The sequence below is a fragment of the Aricia agestis genome, chromosome 16 (genome assembly GCF_905147365.1).
Source record: "Aricia agestis chromosome 16, ilAriAges1.1, whole genome shotgun sequence".
NCBI classification, from domain to species: Eukaryota; Metazoa; Arthropoda; class Insecta; order Lepidoptera; family Lycaenidae; genus Aricia; species Aricia agestis.
The window spans coordinates 14423630-14448691 of record NC_056421.1 but is presented as its reverse complement, the minus strand read 5'-3'; the positions used below and the strand labels follow the sequence as shown (position 1 = coordinate 14448691).

The 25062-nt window shown below is 37.4% G+C and overlaps 2 protein-coding genes across 7 annotated transcripts in view; both read right to left on the bottom strand.

The window, feature by feature from the left end:
• Nucleotides 1–166: 166 nt before the first annotated feature.
• LOC121734818 (acid phosphatase type 7) lies at nucleotides 167–20362 on the bottom strand. Of its 5 annotated transcripts, XM_042125439.1 has the most exons (13): nucleotides 20070–20362; nucleotides 19003–19197; nucleotides 15131–15252; nucleotides 14199–14383; nucleotides 13630–13830; nucleotides 7940–8058; nucleotides 6855–6990; nucleotides 6016–6077; nucleotides 5348–5439; nucleotides 4779–4855; nucleotides 2736–2797; nucleotides 611–702; nucleotides 167–350 (listed from the first exon to the last, which is right to left on the bottom strand). In XM_042125439.1, exons 1-13 carry the CDS (start codon nucleotides 20191–20193, stop codon nucleotides 279–281), a joined length of 1539 nt encoding a protein of 512 aa, XP_041981373.1. In that variant the 5' UTR covers nucleotides 20194–20362; the 3' UTR covers nucleotides 167–278. The 5 variants fall into 5 exon arrangements, with proteins under 5 accessions (XP_041981373.1, XP_041981372.1, XP_041981371.1 ...); XM_042125437.1 differs by lacking the exons at nucleotides 167–350; nucleotides 611–702; nucleotides 2736–2797; nucleotides 7940–8058 and adding exons at nucleotides 8417–8477; nucleotides 12202–12256 and having other exon boundaries at nucleotides 4260–4855; nucleotides 20070–20361; XM_042125438.1 differs by lacking the exons at nucleotides 4779–4855; nucleotides 5348–5439; nucleotides 6016–6077 and having other exon boundaries at nucleotides 168–350.
• A 1503-nt stretch (nucleotides 20363–21865) lies between these two features.
• Nucleotides 21866–25062, bottom strand: part of LOC121734923 (interferon regulatory factor 2-binding protein-like A) — a 74394-nt gene continuing 71197 nt past the window's right edge. For both annotated transcript variants that reach the window (XM_042125564.1, XM_042125563.1), the window contains one exon: nucleotides 21866–24732. In XM_042125564.1, the coding sequence (XP_041981498.1) occupies nucleotides 22150–24732 (2583 nt within the window). In that variant the 3' untranslated portion in view covers nucleotides 21866–22149. The remainder of the gene's footprint in view (nucleotides 24733–25062) is intronic.

The window sequence follows — 25062 nt, the reverse complement described above, 5'->3', positions numbered from 1 at the left end:
ACTAAGGCTTACCTTATAATGCTAACAATCTTTGTTTTCAAAACAATTGCGGGTTGGTCGCACTTTTCGACATTAAACATCCAGGTTTAAATATTTAAACATAAAAGGGTGTATTCAATATTCATAACATTACCAAAGTACAGACCAAATATATTTAAGTATAATAATTTAATGGAATGCTGAGATAGAAATCTACAGTAAAGTCTTTGGTGAGACCAAGTGTTTGTGCCTTGACATTTTTAATTAAAATAGTAAAGGTAATAATTTTATGTTAGTTGTTAGTACAATGAGTTGTTGTGTTTGATGAGCCAAAACGCGTCGATCACTTGTCCGCCTAAGTCAACTGATACCTGGAAGAATATTTTCAAAATAACAAAGTATATCAATTGCTATAGTTTATGTAACACTGAACTCGGACTCGCCGGAACTCGTGGTCCGGCGGGCGTTCTGATCATAAATTGTGCGGCCGGGGTTTATAGGATTATGGGCGGCTATTATAATTCTAGCAACTTAAATTTCACGACCCAAATAAACAATTTGTTGTAGTTTTGTTTAGATTAGATACGTTGAATCATGAATGGTTACGTTCGGACTGCGGAGTATACGTTACCTGTTCTATATTGATGTGCGTTTTGTTGTACGCCTTGAACCGAGTGTAGCCGTAGTCCTGGGATCGGAAAGCCGACCATGGGAACTGATTGCCTGGAAAGATATTTACCTTCATAATATAGGTATACGTAGTATCCCTAAGTAGTCTGTGATATAGGTACACATTACAATAATATGAAAATAAATAAATTGAGATTTGTACTTGGACGCAGTTTAGTAATAATGCACTAACCCACAAAAATTCGATACGTATTGAGTTATGAATGCAGTTATTACTTATGTTAGAGCCTGTCCAGATGACGCGTTTTACGCGCAAGTGCGCGACTCGTACGCGCGTACTTGAGATACTAGAACTACATACAGCATGACTGGTGAGACATGTTCAATACTACTTTGCCACACTTACTATATTCAGATCACGGGTTCTCAAACTTTCGGCTCCACCTATCCTATCCTACCACCGGGCCTATGCCCCGGGCGGCAAATTCAGGGGGCGGCCAAATTCACACTTCACGGACCAATGGACAACTCATCATTCATTTAACTTTGACCAAGGAATAAATAATAGCACAAGTACAGCAATTTCATGGCCATATCAACTTGACCGATACCCTCAGCGCGGAGTGAGACGTGCTGCAAGAACAATTTATTATTCGCGAGGCGCGTAGGCATACTTCAAATACGCGCCCGGCTACCGCTCGCTTTTAAACCCTACCCTGTTTTATATGCTACATATTGATAGCTGAAATTATAAGGTGAAAATAAACATAAGTAGATAGGCAGGGCACTATTTTTTAGTTTTTGCCCCGCCTAAAAAAATTGAAGATCCGCGGCTGAACGACCACTTATAACTTACTAGCTGTTGCCCGCGACTTCGTTCGCGTGGACTTCAGTTTATAGCGCGCGATAGCAACAAAATTGGTGTCAAAAGCTTTTATAAAAAAAAAACCCCTTAAATCAAAACAGCTGTGCAGTGTGCACATAATATTTCATTTTTTTTAAATCAAACTTTATATTTTATGCCAAATTTTAAAGCTTCTTTAGCCCTCCAATTACACAACTTTACCCATAAACTATTTATCATTGATAGGTTTAAGGTTACCTCACTGTATATAATATGAAGAACTGACTTATTAAATAACGTAAAAAAGAAATAACAATCAAAAAAACTTGAATATATGATGATACCACCTCTTATAGAAAGATGTTGGGCAAGCGTTAGCGCGATGTAAGAGACGCACGGCGCCATCTAGTATGAATTTTTGAAACTAACTTAATTTGAACAAAGTTTCGTATTTTCACCCCCTTACAACCCTTTTTTCCAGTAAAAAAGTAGCCTATGTCCTTTCTCAGGCTTTAGACTATCTGTATACAAAATTTCATTACAATCGGTTCGGTAGTTTTGGCGTGAAAGCGAGACAGACAGACAGACAGAGATACTTTCGCATTTATAATATTAGTATAGATTTGCCATTACTTGACTATATACCATTATTGACGACCTCTGTGGCTCAGTGGTGAGCGTGTTGGTAGCTCAAACCGGGGGTCGCGGGTTCGGATCCCGCGAATAAAAAATATGTGGATCATATAATAAAAATCTTTTTATGTATAGTATAAAAGTATTAAATATATTTCCGTTGTCTGGTACCTGTAACACAAGTCCTTCAGGTACTTAGCACGGGGCCAGACTGACGTGGTGTGAAGCGTCCATAGATATTATATTATTATATAGATATTACTAGAAAAACTATTATATATATTTACACAAGAAATTACTAAGACTGGGTTGCACCAACTAACTTTAACTTTAATCTTAACTATAACCGGAAAAATTTACAGATGTCGTATGAGAATATGGGGTGTTTGGACGCCATATTTAACTTTAACTTTACCCACGCCTCTGGTGCAACCCAGTCTAAGTATACAATATCTGCTTGTCCTTGTCCGGCTTATGGGATACATCACATGACAGATAAATACACCGCGACGCATTGAATAGTTATATGCTGCGTGAATATTTTTAATAGTAAGGAACAAGGGGGGTAGTCTCTTAAGTACTAATATATTATAAGCTTTTTAATGGCAGTTTTCCAAGCAACACTTGTACCAAACGCTTATTTACTCACTTCTAAAATGATCTCTGCCCTCCTGGCAGCCCGCGGAACCGGTCACCAGGTGGACAGGAGCTCTGGAAATAAACACATCCCTCGTTATTGGCATCTAGGTGTCAAGGGTTCAATGAGGGTGTTTGAAATTATATTTGCCAACAGGTGCCGCTATGTTAAACCTATAGTCTATCTATAGACTATAGTCTATACAGAGTGTAACAAAATAAGTGATAATACTTTAGGGTGTGTACGTGTTCCTTGTAGAGAGTTTAATGTGAAAGTAACAGCGTTGAAAGACCAAAATTTTTTTTCACTTTTGTATGGGGAAACTCGTGACGCTCGGGCCCTTACCCATACAAAAGTGAAAAAAATCGACTTTCAGCGCTGCTACTTTCACAGTGAACTCTACAAGGAACACGTACACACCCTAAAGTATTATCACTTATTTTTGTTACACACCGTAGATGGCGGACCTACGTAACTTGATCGGGTTATGTCAAACTCAGCAAATTATTGATTTCGGTTAATTTTGTGAAATAAGTCGGTCCGCCTCAACGTCTGCTTATGAATCAATTCCCTGATAGTAAATTTCCATAGCCTTATAATTCACGAGCGCAGCAGCTTGTCCTATTTTAGTTAGGCTAAGAAACTATCGAAAAAGTTATTCTAAAGGTTTGGGACATAGAGTGAAGCCATTTCGACGGATCGCGTCGGGGCAACGTGTCTTTAGTCTTTACTCTTCAACAAAAAATAAAACAAAAATTGAAGTCAATAAAGTATATTTTACACCAAAACTATTTTACATAATATGAGATTCTATTGCTTACATGATTACTTGACGATTGTTTTATTGTAAAATGTTACGAATTATGATAATGATATATTTCATGATAAATCTATACTAATATTATAAATGCGAAAGTATCTCTGTCTGTCTGTCTGTCTCGCTTTCACGCCGAATTTCCCGAACCGATTGTAATGAAATTTTGTATACAGATAGTCTACAGCCTGAGAAAGGACATAGGCTACTTTTTTACTGGAAAAAAGGGTTGTAAGAGGGTGAAAATGTGTAAATTTGTTCAAATTAAGTTAGTTTCAAAAATTCATAACAAATGGCACCGTGCGTCTCCTACATCGCGGTGACGCTCACCCCGACTTCTTTCTATAAGACGTGGTATCATCTTACATTCGAGTTTCGATTTTTTTTTCGACTGTTATTCCTTTTTTACGTTATTAAATAACTTAAAAGTTAAACCTATCAATGATATAAATAGTTTATGGGTAAAGTTGTGTAATTATGGGCCTAAATAAGCTTTAAAATTTGGCATAAAATATAAAGTTTAATTTAAAAAATGAAACATTATGTACACACTGCACAGCTGTTTTGATTTTAGGGGTACCAGGTTTTTTTTTACAAAAGCTTTTGACACCCAATTTTGTTGACATCGCGCGCTCTAAACTGAAGTGCACGCGGACGAAGTCACGGGCAACAGCTAGTGTAATATAAGTGTATAATATAATATGGCACTGACAATATAATATATTTTCTTTGGATACACGATGGCGAAAAATTTAGTTTTTTATTCTAATTTCATAATTATACAAAAGTTAATCTTAATAAATGGTACAAAGTCATAAAATAGTAGCAATAGAAAGAAATAGAAAGCATCTTGTGTCTCGCTTGCACATAAAACTATAGAGCTGTATAACTTTTTTCATAAGGCGATTAACCTTAAGCCATACATAAATCACTAGATCAATGTCATAGCCGAGAATTCAGATCAAATTAAAAGTAGATAGATTTCTACAAACAAAATGATGTTTTCTATCCACGAGTATTAAGTGTAAGCCAAGCTACTACACGGCAAGTCTACACTCTACATACGAAAGAATTCGGAAAAAAACGTAGTTTGATTTGATGTAAAATTTGTGTAATTATTAGTAATAAAGCCGTGTGATATCTAGGGTTCTATTTGATCTGTGGTTTTCATAAAACTCAGTAGGTACTAAACTAGTATAGTGCGAGCGAGACCACACGTTTCCGTCTCGCTCTAGTCGAACAAGTTGTAGAAGGGTTCGTGCGCCTCCTTGATGATCCAGAAGTCGTCGATTATTTCTCCTTTAAGGTTCACGTCCACCTGAAAAGAGAAGTAAATATGTTTAACTTATTAAATTAATTGGTTACACTATAGACAGGCATGTGGCGGACCTATCATGTTACTTGGTCGGGTTTTGTCAAATGTGATAACTGATAACTGACAGTCGTGAATTCGTGATATGCAGTCGACTGAGTTCGACATAACCCTACTAAATAATGTAGGTCCGGCATATGCCTGTGCATTAATTGTCCGAAGTTACGAAGAATAGTGATTTGAGATGTAGTCAAAATTTTGGAGTACTTTCGGCCTGATTTTGATGACATTTGGCACAGATATAGGCCGCGTGGAAGAACATAGACCACGATTATCACGAAAAGTATACAATTCCCGCTTAAATCTACTTTTGCACGTACGAAGATACAGCTCTTCTAATTGCGAGTGTCCATGGGCAACGGTAGTTGCTTTCCATCAGGTGACCCATTTGCTCATTTGCCCCTTTATTTAAAAAAAAAACTACACAAACACCCATACCTGCTGGAAGTGTATGTGCGTGCGGTTGTGCGCGAACATGCGCGTGTAGCCGTAGTCGCTCGAACGGAACGCCGACCACTCCTCCGGCTCCGCTGGAATTAAAAAATATAACTGTTAAAATTACAAGAAGGAGGGTGTTTTAAGTGTGACGTGTTTATTTATTTATTTAAAACTTTTTGCACGTTTTTGTACATTGGCGGATTTAATGCCTTGTGGCAATATTCTTCCACACGTTTGTCTGCGGGGCTAAAATGGTCGTTTTGAAGAATCATGATATGAATCATAATATGATTCATTTTTCTAAAATCGTAAAATGCAAGTCAGCTTGCTATTCATTTCTGTATTTTTGTACTGGTTTGACATGTGTCAGTTTGACAGTTTTGATAATTCATTTGCTGAATTGATTGAGAGGAATTGCTAAATGTGACCATTTTAGCCCTGCAATTGTGTCTGTCCGTAGCAACGACGGATTTTGATCCAGTTTTGTTATTTGAAAGCTGTCATAATCGAGTGTTAGCAATAGTTCATACTTTATTGATCTTTCTGATGAAAATTCTTAGAGGCTACCTACTTCCACTGATTTAATCGCTTTAATATTTTGCTTTCTAATTTTTGATGCCTGATTTTCTCTTAATTTGACATTATTATTGAAAGCACTCAGTACTTACGTTTGAACGGGTCCGTGCTCTCCTTGCAGCCGGCAGAGCCAGTCACAATATGCACAGGTGCCCTGAAAACGTCGTAGGGATGAAACATTAATAAAAAAAATAAGAAGAGCACTAAATTATCATAAATACCATCTAAAACGTCAAACTAACTTGGTGGCAATTATTATTACTTATAACTTACCTATATAATCATTATAAGGCTGCGTTCCCACCAGAGATGTGTTGCGAGGAATGTGTCTTTGAGAACCACATCTTTAGTGAAAACGGAGCCTAAAGGTAAGTAACACATTTCACGTTAACCACTGCACTAAACACTTCGCATTAAAACAAGTGGTGTCCAATCGCTTAACTCAATACACGGCTTAACCAATTTCGAGTATCATAGTACAAAATATCCAACCTTTAAAGTAGGGACCATTCAAGTATTACGCAAGTTTTTGAAGATAATAATTATTAAACTTCCCTGTGTAACTCTCCTACTGCTACGCCCAACTTTTTACACTTCAAAAAGTTACGTAACATATTTTATGACAATTTCTACTTTAAGTCCAATTCTATGTTGCAAAAAGTGACGAAAATTCTTCAAACAGCCTCTCCTCCATCTTCTACTCGCGTTTCGTAATACTTGAACGCTCCCGTCGACGTTTAAATGAATTTTGTAGTATCATAATATTACATACATATTTAATTGCATTCCTTGATGTTGTCCACGTCATACTTTGTACAGGATCGATAATAATGATAATAATCAGTCATAACTGAAACTTGTTGGCTTTTTGTATCTCGTATGTTTATATTTCTCTCCTACTAATCGGTCACCGCGGTGACTTGATACTTACTTGGGGTTGGTGTAAGGGTGCTCGAGACTACCGTTGTAGACCTTGAGGTCGTATAGCGGCCAGGTCCGCTCGTAGCTGTGCTCGTGCGCCCAGATCACCACGTCTACGCCGAACTCGCGCAGCAGCGGCTCAAGAGCTACATATAATGTCAGAATAGTAAATCATAAAGTCCAAGGTGATGGCACAAAACTTCATAAAATCGCAATAATTTTCTCAGCGCTCTGAACAATACATATGTTGTTAAGAGCGCTGAGAAAATTAGCTTGTCAAAAAAAAAATAGACGCTAAACATGATTTTTAGTGGCGGGACCGCACTAAAGCTCAGAACCTAGGAATGTGAAGTGTCGCTTCGCCTCGCTGCACTGCAGCGTAGTGTCGCTTAGTGCGATCTCGCCCTTATTCTCATAAGAATTTATAAACGCCAATGTAATATTGTCACTTTTATAAATATGTCATAATTTTGTAAATAAAGAGAATAAATAAATAAATTCATTCAAGTGCGAAAAACAATAAGATAATGAAATGCTAACAATTAGAGGTGTCACGCTCATATACCAACCCAGAAGTCAGGAGTAGTCACAGAACACGCTTCTTTGTGCAGCAAATATACATTGTGCAGTTTTATTACATGGTTAACACACAGTTTTAAAATATGTAACTTACGAGTGCTGGTGCTCTGATAACATCACACCAATTGTACTGTTTAAATTCAACATTAATGCAACTTGTTTATTCTAATAAAATATAAAAAATTCTATTTTAAGTTCGATAGGAAACAGACTGGAATGAAATAAAAACGAAGCTGCATTATGTCGCATCTAAATGGTAGAACCAGATCGCCGAAGGTGTGGTGCTACCACACTAGTAACGGGGTAACCACACTGATAGGGTGCGAAGTGTCAAGTACCTACTGTCAGCTGTGCCAGATTTTAAGGCCTTTAGTGCTGTAAAAAAGTGTTTTTAAAAATTCTTTTAAATGTACTCCTTGAAATACGCGCTGATACTTATTAAACGTGACTCCTTCCAAATCTCGTACCCCGCCTCGTTTATACCTGCCTCTATACCTGGTGGACCGTGGAACTCACCATAAAGGCCGAGGAAGGGCAGTCCCCGACGCGTATACTCGAAGCTGCAGTCGATGTCGTCCTTGTTGCTGCAGTACATCGGCCGGTGGCCGTACAACACTATCCACGGCCGACGCGACCTGCAACATGCACACGCTCACGGCCCGCCCCCACCCACGCCCACTCACCGGCCACGCCCAGCAGACCCACGCGGTTGGGCAACTCGCTCGACCAGCAGTCCGGCCGCACGGCGCTGCAGTACATGGGCCTGTGCCCGTATATCACTATCCACGGCCGCCGCGCCCTGCAACCCACACACTCCCGTCACCGCACTCACTCAAATCCACGCCCAAGCACATACCACAAGCCCTTGACCGGACACAAGCTCATGTCTACATCCAAGCGCCTAACCAGACATAAGCGCGTGTCCTGACACAAGCCCATGTCCACATGCCTGGCCCCAAGCCCACACCTTCACCAAAGCCCCCACTCACTCACCACATTGGCCCTCGTGGCCCACGCGGTGGGGCAAGGTTTTATTGTCGCAATAGCTACCAGTGTTGCTGCAAACCATCGGTTTATGCCCGTACATGATTATCCAGGGCCGGACTTGCCTATTCAGATTATAATATTGAGCAACGACGACATGTTCTAAATGTCTGCATGTATTTATGAAAAGCTGATGAGTGATGAAGCTAACCTCTAATGCTAGCAGCTAGACTCTTAATCCGACCTAATTTAATGTTACTTTATACTAAACTTCATTTATTTACTGTAATCCGCAAATACTAACATACGTTTAATTAAATCGAAACAAAATCCTTTTTCGAAATAAGGCCTTTACTGACGATCAGTAAAGGCCTTACTTCGAAAAAGGATTTTGTGCAGTTTTGTTAAAGTCTTGTAGCCTTCTCTTTAAAAACTGTGCAACTTTAAAAATCTTAGTTATGTTTGTTCCAGATATTTGTACTTATACTTAAATGATCCAGCCAGGTATACAATACGTGTTCATGTTGTCTTCTAAATGTACTTTTGAGTACATATAATATAATATAATATAATATAATATAATATAATATAATATAATATAATATAATATAATATAATATAATATAATATAATATAATATAATATAATATAATATAATATAATATAATATAATATAATATAATATAATATAATATAATATAATATCTTTAACGGAACAGAAGATATAGAAGAATGGTTCACTACAGGACAGGTGATCCTTATACCGAAAACAGAGAATAACACAGATAACCCAAAGAACTGGCGCCCCATAGCTTGCTTACCTACAATGTACAAACTATTAACGTCCATAATAGCAGACAGATTATACCTATTTTGTGAACACAACAAAATTCTAGCAGTTGAACAACGCGGATGCAGGAGAGGTACCAGAGGATGCAAGGATCACCTTATGCTCAATAAAGCAATACTTGAAGATGCATATCACGCAAAGAAAAATTTAAGTATGTGTTGGATAGATTATCAGAAAGCCTTCGATAGTATATCCCACGAGTGGCTAATAAAACTACTTAGCCTTTATAAGTGCCCGATTGCTGTCATAAGCTTTCTGAAGAAAGTAATGACAAACTGGAAAGTGGTTATGACAGCCCATGGAGAAAGAACAACAGTAGTTACAGACCCGATACAAATTAATTGCGGATTATTCCAAGGAGACTCACTCTCGCCCTTACTTTTCTGCCTAGCTATAAACCCGTTATCTCAAATTCTAAACAAATACACAAACAAAGGATACCAGCTCAAGGATAGCGCAAACATAAATCACTTACTCTATATGGATGACCTGAAATTATACGCTAAAACTAAGAAAACTCTAGAAAGCCTAATACATACAGTAGAAATATTTACAAATGACATCGGAATGAAATTCGGACTAGAAAAATGCAATACACTACACATAATAGAAGGACGAAAATCCAGAAATCAAACAGAAGGGCAAATGCTGTTAAGTGGAGAGGAATTCGCATACTTAAAAGATAACGAAACATACAAATATTTAGGTATCCATGAATCTGGAAAGCTAAATCATCAAGAACTACGGCATCAAATAACAAAAGAATACTTTAAAAGAACTAAGAAAATATTGAACACACACCTTAGCGCAAGAAATACGATGAAAGCGATAAATGCGTATGCAACTCCAGTACTACTCTATTCATTCGGCATAGTTAATTACAAAGATAGAGATATAAAAGCAATAGATACTAAAACAAGAAAATTATTAGCACTTAATAAGGCACACCAACAAAAAGCAGAAGTAGAAAGACTATATCTACCGACAGAGGAAGGAGGAAGAGGGTTATTAAATATAGAATCACTGTATAAAAGCCAAATTATTAAATATAAACAGCATCTAAATAATGCGCGTGATTACCTAATAAAAGGAGTTAATGATCATGATAAAAATATAAATAAATACTCAATAAATGTAAATGCAGAAGAATATGTAAGAGAAATAGGATTAAACGGAAGAGATAATATAAATGAGACGGATATTAAAAAAGCTATATTAAAAAAGAAAATACATACCTGGAAGTCGAAACCCTTGCGCGCACAATTCCATAAACAAGTCCTAGAAAAGGAAAATATTGACAAAAATCTCTCGTTTAATTGGATCAAAAAACAAATGATATCCCCTACACTAGAAGCTGCCATTTTTGCAATCCAGGACCAATCTATAATAACTAAACAGTTCGAAAGAGATATACTAAAGAAAGAGGTAGATGGAAAATGCCGAATATGCTTTACCAAAGATGAAACAATACAACACATAGTTTCAGGTTGCGAAAAATTAGCAGGAATACAGTACACACAAAGACACAACAATATCGTTCAATATATTTACTGGGCCCTAAGCAAAAAACACAATTTCAATACAGAGCAGTTATGGTGGAGGGATAAGCTCACACAACCCCAAGTTAAAGAGAACAATACAGCCAAACCCATGTGGGAGATGCCAGTACAGACAGACGTACAAGTTATCCACAATAGACCGGCTACCTAATCACGTAAAAATAGCGATCAACAATCCACTAGCAATAATCGCGCGAGCTTTTGCTGGGTGTCATGAATGTCACAAACAATGGTGTCATGTATAGTGATCGATTGCAATCGTATTGTTTTGGCTGATACGTGATACGAAATTGCGATTTTGGAGCAATTATCGCACAATAATTGCTAACGCATTGCTCTCGCAAGATACGTGATACGGGGGCGGATATAATATACATAGACAAGCAACAAAACATCACTTACCTGATAGATGTCACAATACCCACCGACTACAATATTGGCGCTAAAGAAATGGAAAAATTAACCAAGTACCATCTGCTGAAAAAAGAAATAACTAGACTCTGGAAAACCAAAGCTATCATCGTACCAATTGTAATAGGAGCAACAGGAATGGTCGCCAAGAGCATCCGTAGATACTGTGACATACTGGATGCTAAATTGGATCTAACCATAATGCAAAAACAAACAGCTATTTACACAAGTACAATTGTTTCAAAAGTTTTGGGAAGTAACATACTAACAGACGAAGGCGAATCCGCAGTACCCTCTCCCTGAAGGTTTCGGGGCGGGACTGAGATGAATGCCAGCGAGAGCTGTGAGAAGCCAAACTTCACTCCGAATAATATAATATAATATAATATAATATAATATAATATAATATAATATAATATAATATAATATAATATAATATAATATAATATAATATAATATAATATAATATAATATAATATAATATAATATAATATAATATAATATAATATAATATAGTATAGTATAATATAATATAATATAATATAATATAATATAATATAATATAATATAATATAATATAATATAATATAATATAATATAATATAATATAATATAATATAATATAATATAATAAAAATCTCCACAAAATCCCTAACAAGTAAATTTTATCAACATATATGCGTATGTCCAGACTTCAGGCACAAGTGACAAGCCTTAAGCCTATGTCCACATTCAAGCGCATGTCTCGACAAAAGTGAAAAGAACATGTCCAGACAAGCGATGTTCCCGAGACTAGCGCATGTCTATTGTCTAGAGACTAGAGTCTAGACACAAGCCTATGTCACCACATCCAAGCGCATGACCGCACCCAAGCCCACAGGCCACACCTTCATTCAAGCCCCCACTCACTCACCACATGTGTCATTGATGCCCACGCGGTTGGGTAACATTGTATCGTTGCAATCATCATACATGTTGCTGCAAACCATCGGTCTATGCCCGTACATGATTATCCAGGGCCGGACTTGCCTATTCAGATTACAATATTGAGCAACGCAAACATGGTTATATCATATGTGGGAGAGCCATGCTTCGGCAGGAATGGGCCGGCTCGACCGGAGAAATACCACGTTCTCACAGAAAACCGGCGTGAAACAGTGCTTGCGCTGTGATTCACCGAGTAATTGAGTTTACTGGAGGCCCAATCCCCTACCCTATTCCCTTTCCTACCCTCCCTAATAAGGAAAGGGAATAGGGTAAATATTACCCTATTCCCTCTTAAAAGGCCGGCAACGCACCTGCATCTTTCCTGATGCTGCGAGTGTCCATAGGCGACGGAAGTTGCTTTCCATCAGGTGACCCGTTTGCTCGTTTGCCCCCTTATTTCATTAAAAAAAAAAACGATTACGTTCAAAAGATCGATTGGACGATTTTCTTGACGATCGATCGAAACGACAAATTGTCCCATGTATGGGCACCTTAATGCTACCACTCTATTCCCATGCAATTAAATGTAATCAAAACTATGTTTATTTAACATCCAATAAAGAAAATTGAAAAAAATATATTGTGTCTGCGATACCCACGATGGAGGATGTGCTACTTAATTATTTGTATATAAACATTTGATTCCATCTAAACGAAGCATCCTTATCCATATGACCAATCCTCTGTTATAAAAAGGCTTTATTAATTAGTGTGCCAAACTTAGTTTTTGTGCAGTTTTGTTAAACCCTTGTAGCATATTATTATTTCTCTTTAAAAATGTGCTACTTTAAAACAGTTTACCCTTTACCATCATCAAAACCTGTGCAATATTATAGCAATTTTAAAAATTACTCAACTACTGTAAATAAAAAAAAAACAAGTGTTATGCCAAAAACTAAGACATGAGATCATTTCTTTCCCCAGAACCCGATACATACCAAATATTTAAGATACATGCGCCCATTGCTTAGAATTCGTTTACACATCATTAATTAAGTACATCTTTCTTATTTTTTATAACCCGCTTGCGCCAAAACTAATAAGTACTAAGATCTTCAAGTGTAGGTATTTCTTCGGTTTGCAAAAGAGACGGACTGCAGAAATGCAGTCAAGTTTTTGTAATTTTTAAGTAAGGTTTTCTTTAAATATTCGCTACAAAGGGCAAAGCCTTTTAAAATGTAAAAAAAATCGTAACAATACGCTTCTTAATCTATTGTGATGTCTCCATGGGCATACCCAGGTTGATTTATAATAATTAATAGTCAAAGATCGACCATCTTCTTGAAACAGATATGCTGCCGTGTCTAAAATATTTGGTACGCCTATGGATGTGTCGGTCTATATTATCTGCAACATCTCTATATCATCTAAATTATTCCTGTTGCCTCTATATCTGCAATCCAAATCAACCTTACCTGTTCTCCGGCAGAGTCGCTTTGGTCAGATCCTCTCTCAGCCAATCGTACTGGTTGGTCATGAGTTTGACCCCGTAGCACATGAAGTAGTACACCTCGGTGGAGATGGACACGAAGTGGACGGGGCCGAGGTCCCAACTGTAGAACAGGCTCTCCGAGTCCCCGGGCATCGAGAAACGGGCGCGGTAGTTGCTGAAGTTGCTGTAACATTGATTTCCCCATTTGTCATACATACAATTATTTTATTTATTATAGAGATACAATTATTTTGTGGCGGTACCCACAATTCGCCTTACAATCCTGCATCGCGCTGTCGAAGGTTCGGAGAGCGGTAAGATATGGCAACGAGCATGTTGAAACGATGATGTATTATATCTTGATATAATGCAGCCTCTCTACCTTGGCCTATGATAGAGAAATGAATACAAGCGATGAAAGATGAGAGGGTTGTTTTTGTCTATGATTTAACATATAATATTGTTCAGGATATAGACAGCTTCACAACCATGGTGGATAAACATCCATCATAGCCCAAAGTGGAAAGCTGTCAGTTAAGGGCGGAAACTCACTAGGTCTGCTCGTGGTTGCCGGGGCAGACCATGTAAGGGACGGCGGCGGCGAGCGGCTGGATCTGCCGCATGAACTCGTCGCCGACGCGCGCGTTGTCGTCGTGCATGTCGTACGCGAAGTCGCCGACGTGCAGGATCACGTCGAAGTGGCCGCGCTGCGCCTCGTCTTGCAGGTACGAGAGGGACTGGGAAAAATTTGCGGGGTGATTCACAATTTTTTTTTTTATGAAATAAGGGGGCAAACGAGCAAACGGGTCACCTGATGGAAAGCAACTTCCGTCGCCCATGGACACTCGCAGCATCAGAAGAGCTGCAGGTGCGTTGCCGGCCTTCTAAGGGGTAATAGGGAAGGGTAGGGAAGGGAATAGGGGAGGGTACGGAAGGAAATAGGGGAGGGTAGGGAAAGGAAAAGGGTAGGGGATTGGGCCTCCGGTAAACTCACTTACTCGGCGAAACACAGCGGAAGCGCTGTTTCACGCCGGTTTTCTGTGAGGACGTGGTATCTCTCCGGTCGAGCCGGCCCATTCGTGCCGAAGCATGGCTCTCCCACGTCAAAACTTCCGTTTAGACTCGTACTCGGAAGGTCACTGTTGGTCAACGGCCAGCTATTACTGGTGCACGTAAAAGTTAATTGACTACGAGTCGATCAGAAGTCAGGAATTAGGTCCCAGGATCATCATCAAAACCAAATTATAGCAGAAACGTTGATCAAAAACATGGCCACACCGCATATAAAAAATATTTATGTGCTCAACATTACTTATTCATTTTATTAAATCTCATAAATTGTTGCCCACAACTAGAGGTATAAAGTGCGAAAATCGTACGTTCTTCTAATCTTCTGAGACAAAAACTGTAAGGCAACAAACAGAAAAACAAACACTCTGTTCTGTCTGTTTCTCTTATAATATTATTATGGATTAGGTACTCACATGAGCGTTCCTATTGCCCATGTCGCCGTAGATGGCGGCGCGGACGACCCAGTCCTCACCCTGCGGCGGCGTCTTGAACGAGAACAGCTCCGACCACCCGTACACAGAGCCCACGTGGTACACTGGAAGATACAGTATCACATGATAAATTGGATGTTGTCTGCTAATGACAATATATCGCTTGACGTGGCATTACCACATAAACCGTTACAGGCTATCCGGAATCTCATCTTCCATAGACGTTAAGAGCAAGCCCGTTAAGATCCATACTTTAATATTATAAATGCGAAAGTGTGTCTGTCTGTCTGTTACCTCTTCACGTGTAAACCGCTGAACCGATTTTGCTGAAATTTGGTATGGAGTTATGAGTCCCGGGAAAGGGCATAGGGTACTTTAATCCCGGAAAATGTACGGTTCCCACGCGATAAACGAGTTTTGGCGCAACGGAATTGCGGGTTTGCGGGGATCATCTAGTAAAATATAAAAGCAGGATGTGTCAAACATAATAATATATACATTATCATTATGATCGATAGCCAATTATGTTTCTTCTAGGCTCTCAGGTTTAGCATGGCTACAGTAGAAATGAGAAAGAATGGAAACACTGACAGGCTTTAAGGATTAATTAGCCGACAGATTTCCTCATTCTTATGCATGTCTTCTATGGCTATGCATTATGCAAGGTTGTGCAAGGAAATATACGTGGGAGAGCCATGCTCCGGCAGGAATGGGCCGGCTCGACCGGATAAATACCACGTTCTCACAGAAAACCGGCGTGAAACAGCGCTTGCGCTGTGTTTCGCCGAGTGAGTGAGTTTACCGGAGGCCCAATCCCCTACCCTATTCCCTTTCCTACCCTCCCCTATCCCTTCCCTTTCCTACCCTCCCCTATTACCCCATTCCCCTATTCCCTCTTAAAAGGCCGGCAACGCACATGCAGCTCTTCTGATGCTGCGAGTGTCCATGGGCGACGGAAGTTGCTTTCCATCAGGTGACCCGTTTGCTCGTTTGCCCCCTTATTTCATAAAAAAAAAGGAAACTTTATCCCTCCATATAAAATATTTATGCATTGTTAAAATATTTTAACAATGCATAGGCTATAATTATTATAATTATGTAATGTTTTGCCATTAATAAAGACGCTTGATAGACAAGAACAAAGTATTGTAACGTAAGTATTGTGTAGCTACATATTTTTATTAGGGAATATAAAGATATTCCCTAATATAAATACCTTTATTATTTAGCTATTCCTCTTACTTCCATGGCAACTTAAAGAAGTTGCCATGGAAGTAAGAGGAAAATAATAATAAACCGGCCAAGTGCGAGTTGGACTCGCCCATGAAGGGTTCCGCAGCTGCAATAAGGTTTATTTTTATGAAATTAAGAGGTTTTTGATTTATTTTCATTTTTCATTCATTTAATGAAAGTTAAATTAAGGTTTACCATTTATGACGTATAATAAAAAACTACTGGCTAGATCTCGTTCGAACCAATTTTCGTTGGTAGTTTTTGTAGTAATGTACAACATATATATTTTTTTAGACTTATCATGCCCCTACTTTAGAAGTATGAGAGGGGGGGGACACATTTTACCACTTTGGAAGAGTCTATTTCGCAAACTATTCAGGTTAGAAAAAAATTATATTAGAAACCTCAATATGATTTTTGAAGACCTATCCATAGATACCCCACACACATAAGGTTAGATGACAAAAAATGTTTTTTGTTTCAGTTGTATCTATGGGGACCCCTAAAATGTTTAATAATTTTTCCGTTTTTTTATCAAAATTTTAAAGCGGTTCACAGACTTCATCTACTTACCAAGTGTCAATAGTATAGCTCTTATAGTTTCGGAGAAAAGTGGCTGTGACATACGGACGGACAGACAGACAGACATGACGAATCTATAAGGGTTCCGTTTTTTGCCATTTGGCTACGGAACCCTAAACAAGATAAATAATATCTAAATTAACAATTATAGAGCGAAGTTAAACATTGTTAACAGTGCTTAGGGATAGCTGATAACGCCTCCAATGCGTTGAACGTGTGATATCTATTATGTTTCCAAAACATTGTATGTAACAACAAGGTCCGCAACTATGTCAATATTATACTGTCTGTATGTATCGGCTGTTGGCGATATGATACAACTTAACAATATTCTATTATACCTAATTGTTTAGAATTTTGATTGTAGAGCGTGGATCTTGACTCGGAATTACATTCGATTTTCGGATTGGAAAATGGTGTCCTCGAGTTTGGTTAGGAGTTAGGTTAGATAGTTAGGAGTTAGATTAGTTAGATTTGATAAAAGTAAGATGATCCATGCGCCGCATGGGTTATAGGCATGAAAAAGTTGCTTATGCGCATAGCCAGACGTCTTGGTCACCCGCTCACAGGATGTACTGCGCAATGCGCATAATATACTTGGGCACATAACTCCTGCGTACCGAATTCGGTCACACACGGTATCATATTACAGAAAATAATATGATAACAAGCATACAGATGATTTAATGGAATAGCATAATCACAACTCCAAGCACAATATTAGTCCCTACAGTAAAGAAACGCCTTTGACGTCGCACGATGCCACCACCGATGACAAGTACCGAGCAGATATGCCAGGGTTGCCACGAAACGGGAAATAAAATAAAAATAAAATATTGTGCTTGTAATGCAATTAATGTTATCATTCAAAATATACATGCCGCCAAGGCCAACACAATATTAGTGTAAATGGGAGCCAATATTTATGAAAATTTAAATCCTTTTTGTTTTTTGAATCAGATTTACATCTGTACACTGAACATTTATTATAATATCCCATTGTTTATAAGATAAGTTATCGTTTTACAACACAAAATTCGTAGACAACGCGCCAACGTCACCCCTGTGGGCGCAGGTACACAAACTCCGCGAGTTTGTGTACGCGGGCCCGCACCGCCTGCTTCCCCGCGGGTACCCCTCCGTTGTTCTGCGCAAGTACATCGTCGTCGTCGTTTCACTACTGTAGGGATATGTCATATTGCTATACTGTGGTTATTACTATGTTTATTACTAGTCGATGCCCGCAAACTAACTCCGTTACGTAAAAAATCGTTTATCGCGCGCGAACCGTACATTTTCCGGGATAAAAAGTACCCTATGTCCTTTTTCGGGTCAGTAATAACATACAAAATTTCATCAAAATCAGTTCAGTGGTTTTGGCGTGAAGGTGACAGACAGCCAGACAGACACACTTTCGCATTTATAATATTAGTATGGATGACAAAAATACTGTAGTAGTTGTAGTAAGTAGAAAGATTATTTTCGTGCGCGCGAAATAGACAAAAGAGTCATAGGTCAATAACCGAATTTTTCTCTATCAAGCAACAGGACCGGTGTTGGGAGGGTCAATATTAGTGAACTACAGAATATGTCAATTAAACTAAGCTATAGGTAAAGGGCGTAACAAAACTAGTTCATAATACTTTAGGGTATGTACCATCGAGGAAATTGATTCCTAGGCAGTTGGTTGGACCTATGTCATGTGGTCAGCTTATGTCAATTCAATGTTAGCACTTAGCTGTGATGGGTGGGTATAACATGAGCAAATTACTTAGGTCCGACATCTGCCTAGGAATCAACTTTTCTGATAGTACATGTGTTTCTTGCATGCATATAGAATTCACTGTGTAAGTGGCAGCACTGAAAGAGCAATTTTTTTTAAATCATGGGTTTGCCGATACAAAGGTAAATAAAAATTTACACTTTCAGCACCCATACACACCCTTAAGTATTATCACTTAGTTTTGTTACATCTTGTATAGTCCTTAATGTTTACTAAGCTAGTGCTTTCAAAATAAATTTGGCTTGAGGGATCTCACCATAAGTAGTGTCAAACTTCAAGTCCGGGAGAGTCACGCGGTGTATATACATGTGCCTCTTCTCTGTCCCATTGTCCACAAAGACCGAGGCAATGCCGGAAGCCTCCTGATCCATGGACCCAACACCATACTGCACACGAGACTCCTTGGTTTTGTCGAATGTGGTCCATGTCACTACAATGTCGTTGGGCTTGTCTGAAAGGATACAAATACAAGTAACAGTATATTTCATTTCTGATCATACCATAAAGATTGTAAAGACATTGCAGTTTTGTTGTGTTGCAACTTTTTTTAAACCAATTTTTGGTGTGCACATTTTGTGTGCACACACATTTTCTTGCATCTTTGTTCACATTGTTTAGCATTTTAAATGCAGATCATAACATACTTATTATAATTATACATACTAATTATGATGTGAAGCATTCCTTATCGCATTGTGTTATCAAGCAATGTTAACTTAAATAGGTTAAATAGCAAAAACAGCTCATGTTATACGTCATAAATTGTTAGAATAATTATTATTAATTATACCTAGGTACATGACATGATTCACAATTTTATAATAAGATTGTGAAAAAGTGTTGCCTCTGTCACTCAATAATATGATGTAAGAGGAAACAGGATGTAAAATAAATTTAGTTATTTTTTATTTAATGTTAAAACAATCAGTTAATTATTATTAATAATATGTTGAATGAAAGTATGATTATAATTTAAAAGGAACGGATGGTTTATTTAGATATTATTTAGGGCGTAACTAAACAAAGGTGAGTACACACTGTGACGAGAAACATACCTATATTATAATTAGCCTATTAACATAAAATTAGCCTTTGTTTAACGTTAATAATAAGGTAAACTACTTTTTAAATCATAAGCAAAGATAACACAGAGATGTAGAACTTTGTTAAAGAATTGAATTTTAAATTAAGTAGTACATATCGGCAACAATTAAACGTTTCATTTATATGCAATATTACATCCTTTACTAAAGTAATTAGTCATACAAATAACTATGTAAGTATGTTTTGTTAAACTGAAATTATATTAAAAATAATACTTACTTCCAAATGCGATATGAACTTGTTCTGGTTGACAAAATTCACAATTGTATCCAGCCACAATCGAAGAAGTCGATACAATAATACTAAACAAAAAACAAGTGTACCAAAACATCTTAATAATCATTTTGAATGCTATTGTTGATGGTCAAGTTTCCCCGACTGCTACCAACAACAAGCTAGTTAAACATTACAATGATTTAATAAAATATTTGGGAATAAATTATCTATAGCAATAACCTCACAATAACCTGCACCACTGGGTTGGCTAGTTAATATCTCCTTGTGAGTATAGTATTCGTTGGTTAATATTTAACTAAAATAAAACGTTGTAAATCCAGTGTTGCCAACTATTCAAAACGTTTTCCCCCTAAAGCAACTACAAAACCCACTAAATTTCAACCAAAACTCCCCATAAAATCAAAATATTTAAAATTTCTTGGAGTATGTTCTACAAAGCGCTCAAAACGCTGAAATACACCTTCAACAGGCCAAACAAACAAACAGGCCAGCAGTTTTTAAATACATACTTCAATCTTTTTTTTTTCATTACATACAACGACAACAAAATATATAATAATCTGTCAGCCTACTGTCAGCTGTTACGACTCAAAAGACTATAGCGACATACTCGTATTGTGCTTTTTGCGGCAGTTCCATCTTAAAGGTGGCTTTCGGATATATTATGCCGTGACCCGCGAGCGACCGCGACCGGTAAAAATTCAAATAAAATGCTACTTTATGACATCATCATTTTCTACTGACATTTGCTAGGTGACCCATGCTGCCGCCTGCGGCGCGGCGGCATAAAGGCTAGTGGTTGAGTGAAATGATAGCCTATGACCTATGTCATAAAGTGGCATTTCGTTTGAATTTTCGTCTGTCGCGGTCGCTCGCGGAAAAGTTCCGAGCTACTTTAAGGTTGTTATTAAAAAAATATTCCATTCTTCAAAATTTTTATCCCCAAAAATATCCCCAAAATATTTTACCCCCTAAAAACCCCACTAAATTTACTTTTTCCCACTAAATTTAGTGGGAAATCCCCATAGTTGGCAACACTGTATATATATCTGAAAATTTAAATCCATTGTTTATCAATTTTTGACACTTGACAAATAGTAACATGTCAAAACTGTCAATTCGACGTTATGTCAAATTGACATTTTTTTTTATTCTGTCAAATTGACAGCTAAAAATCGATGTTTTTTTTTCTCTTATTATGGCACTTCGGCTATTTTAACCATGATCAGTGTCGAGTATATTATGGCGGGAAAACAATATTCTATTTAATATAATTTTCAGCATCGTTTTTCTATGGTTTTTCTTTAATATTGTCAGGTCTAAATTCTAGTCAAAGTCTAAGTAAAAGTCAAGAAGTCAAGTCGGTCGATTCAGTAAAGTGGTAGACGCTTTACTGAAACTTTCGATGGAGTTTTGGAGGGAACACATTTCATTCACATTCCCGGCAAAACTCTTAAAATCGGTGTTGCAAATTGTAAAAATGAAGGATTCCACAGCCAATATTTAAGGTTTAGTCTATGGCAGCTATACTCAACCTGCGGCCCGCTGGGACCTTTTTCAGTGGCCCGCGTGAAGTAAAACTATTTTGAAATTCACGCCCACCGGCAAAATGATGCAAAGCCGTCGTAAAAGGCATAAAAAATTCCATTTATTTTTTTAACCCTAAAAATTAGCCCTAAACGTGTTTGTGGCCCGTGTAAAAAAGGTTGAGTCCCACTGCTGAGTGATTAACATTTGGATGAGCAGGATAAGGTGTTGTTTGAGAATGAAAAAATATGAAACATTAAAAAGTTAAATATAATTATTTACAACTGGTACATTTACAAAATTCAAATCTATGAAAACGTAAAAAAATCTTACAACAACTTATAAAAATAGCACAATTCCATAATCCATTAAATGTTAACTAATTTGTACTAGAGGCAATAAACGCAACTCTCAGTCCACATTATAGGCTTAGCACTGTATAGTAATAAGTAATAACATAATATTTAAAAGTAGTTCAACAAGCTTGTAGCAACTGTTCTCGTCAGCTAACAGCTTAAAAGGATAAGGCACTTGATTACAACTGTTTCCTAGCACGTCTAAAAAACTCGCCGATACTAGCTTCGCCCTCACTTCTATCTTTACTTCTAACTTTTCTTCTAATTTGACCGAAACTTATTTCTCCTTCACTTTTCGTTGGCACTTGAGATAGCTCTGAGCGTCTCGGTGTAGGAGAGGAGCTATCTTCAGTCGTAGACAGACGTAACTTTCTATTTTGCCTGTATCTCTCTATTTGTCCCCAACTACTTATATCCGATGAGGAGTATTCGTCCACAGAGCTAGAACTAGTTGAGGTAAGATTTTTCCGACTTTGCACTGGCATTTTTGGTTTCCGCTGAGGTTTCGTATCCAGATTCGACATGACATCTCTTGATGTTTGAGGCAGTCGTAGACTGAAGCGGGGCGAGGAAAGGATTATGGAAATATCGTCGTTGAAATCAGGTGGGAGTTCTTCGTTGTTGGTGGCAGGTATAGGGCTGGTATGACGGTCAACTTTTGACACGGCAAACGGTGACGTCGTTCTAGTTTTTGTGCGGGTTGGTGATGTCATCACACTCTTCATCCGAGCTGGAGACGTTTGAGTGTCCTTTTGTGTTGAATTCTCATTTATTATACCACTTTTATGCCCCGATTTAGATGGTTTACTTAAAGACTTTGTAAAAATGTCACCATATTCTTCTAATATAAGCTTTTTGATAAAATCTTTTTCTAATTTGAACATGTTCTCGACTTCTTCCAAAGGGTCAGTTGATTTTAGGTCATTATGAATGGATTGTATATTATTTTTATCGGTTCTCGGCGATGTTTGAGTTTGTTTTCGCGCCATTTTCTTGTTTAAATTGATTTGAGTACTCGAATCCTGAGTGTCTATTTCATGAACGTATTCAAAAACATCTACAGAGTTTTTGAACGATAAACTGTTTGATTTCGTATAGGTCTCATTTTGGATTTTGAATTCAATTTTTTCTTCGTCTGTTATGGGGCTGTTATTTGTTTTAGACTCTTTTGAACTGTCTTCGTTATCTGGTGATTTACTAGAATCATTGTGGTATGATAAACGATATGATGAATCAGTTTTATCGTCGTCGAAGTCATCAGCATAAGTATTATTTTCGTCATTGGACATATTATTTTTATCATCTTCGTCTTGTAACGATTTAGAAACTTTTTCTTGAATGTCTAGAACTTCCTTTAATAAATTTTCATCTGAAGTAGTAAGAATGTTTTTCGTGTTTTGTATACTAATTTTTGGGCTATTCGCAGATATAGTATTTTCTCTGCTGCTTAAAATTTTTTCGAGAATAGGTCCTAAAGGCATTTCTTTTTTGTCGGGTAAATCAGGTATCTCTTTTTCAATCTCATCTAGGCTTACACCTCCAAGGGTTAGTTTAGTATACGGAATGTATTCAACATTGTTCAACCCCTTTTTATTGTTCACTTTACTATCGGTATTTGCTTTTTGGATAGGACTCTGATTTTTGGTTTTTGATTGGAAACGCACACCTTTTCGAGTTTTAGATGAGGACGGCCCATATACAGCATTTAATTTATTTCTCCACTCCTCGAGACTTGTAACGGTCGTATTTCTAACATTTTTAGATTTTCCTTTTGTTTTGTTTGTTATTGGCGACATGCTTTGTACTCGCTTAAAGTATTTTTGTGATTTTGATAATTGGCTTATGTCGGATGCGACGTGCTCTGTGGACTCACTGCTTTCACATGTTTGCAGTTTCGATACTTTTCTGTCTATAGACTTTTTAACTGGGTTTATTTGTGAGGCGACTGGTTTGAAATTGGTTACTAAAGCATCTAATCGATTAGATTCAGCTCGTTCTGCTTGGTGTTTTACTATGAATACACTACTATTATTATTACTAAGATTCTGCAAATTACTCCTTATTGCGTCATCTGGAAGTATATCTAATTGTAAAACGTTTTGTATTTTTAATTCACTCCTAATATTAACCTTTGGCAATTTCTGTACTTGAAGGTTTCTTTTTATGTGCATTAAAGGTTTTGGTTCCACATATTTGTACGAATATTCACTATAACCTATTCTTGAAACATTATTTAATTTGTTACTCTTATTGCTCCTATTATTTTCTGTGTTTTCTTTATCATGATTCACCTGAACAACCCTGGTCTGGGACTTAACCAGGTTTTTATAGTTAATTTTCTTCACAGGTGCTTCATTCACTTGAACTCCTTTAGTAGTTTTATGTTTAACTTTTTGTTTTTCAGCAATCGTTTTAATTAGTCCATCGACAACATTTTTTTGTACATTGAGAAAAGGCGTTGCTAAATTTCTATCATCAGCAATTTTGTGCCCAAAAAATTTTGCATTAACAACCTCCTCGATATGGACCTTTTCTTTGAATTCTTCGTCTATCGGCGTCGGCATAGATTTAATCCGAATCTCATGTTCACGTTGTTTTGCCAGCTCACCAGAAAGAACTTTTAAATCGTCTGCTGTGGACCTCAGCATTTCATGAAGCTTTCTTAGCGTTTTTTCGTCTTCGGGTCGTAGCGCGGGCTCTGATTCCCATAAGTCCTCATTGATGATGTTGTTCAGGTCATTATATTTTATGTTGCTCTGAACCTGGAATATAACATAGTATATTACTTTTATTTAGAGTTATCGTAACGATCGTGTTATCATCAGTAATTCAAATGTATTTGGAAGAAATTTAGGTATTCCGCTTTATAGAATCCTCCAGATCTTTTCGCTTTTATAACAATCGTGGATGTGATAATCAAAACATTTTCCAAAAGGTAAGGACATATTGCTCAGTTTAAGCCATTACATCATTGATTTAGTAAAGTTTGAACCATACATGTACTATTGATTCCTAGGCAGTTGATAGACCGACATTTGGTCGGATTATTTTAATACAATGTTAATTTTGATCTGTCGGCTGGGTTTGACGTA

Excerpts from the sequence above, each read along its gene's own strand:
- LOC121734818 (XM_042125439.1), bottom strand. The coding sequence starts at position 20,193 with ATGATTATTAAGATGTTTTGGTACACTTGTTTTTTGTTTAGTATTATT. Across the intron at positions 5,440-6,015 it reads GAGCACGGACCCGTTCAAAC|CGGAGCCGGAGGAGTGGTCG; the intron begins GTAAGTACTGAG and ends TTTTAATTCCAG. Across the intron at positions 4,856-5,347 it reads CGCACATACACTTCCAGCAG|GTGGACGTGAACCTTAAAGG; the intron begins GTATGGGTGTTT and ends TTCTCTTTTCAG.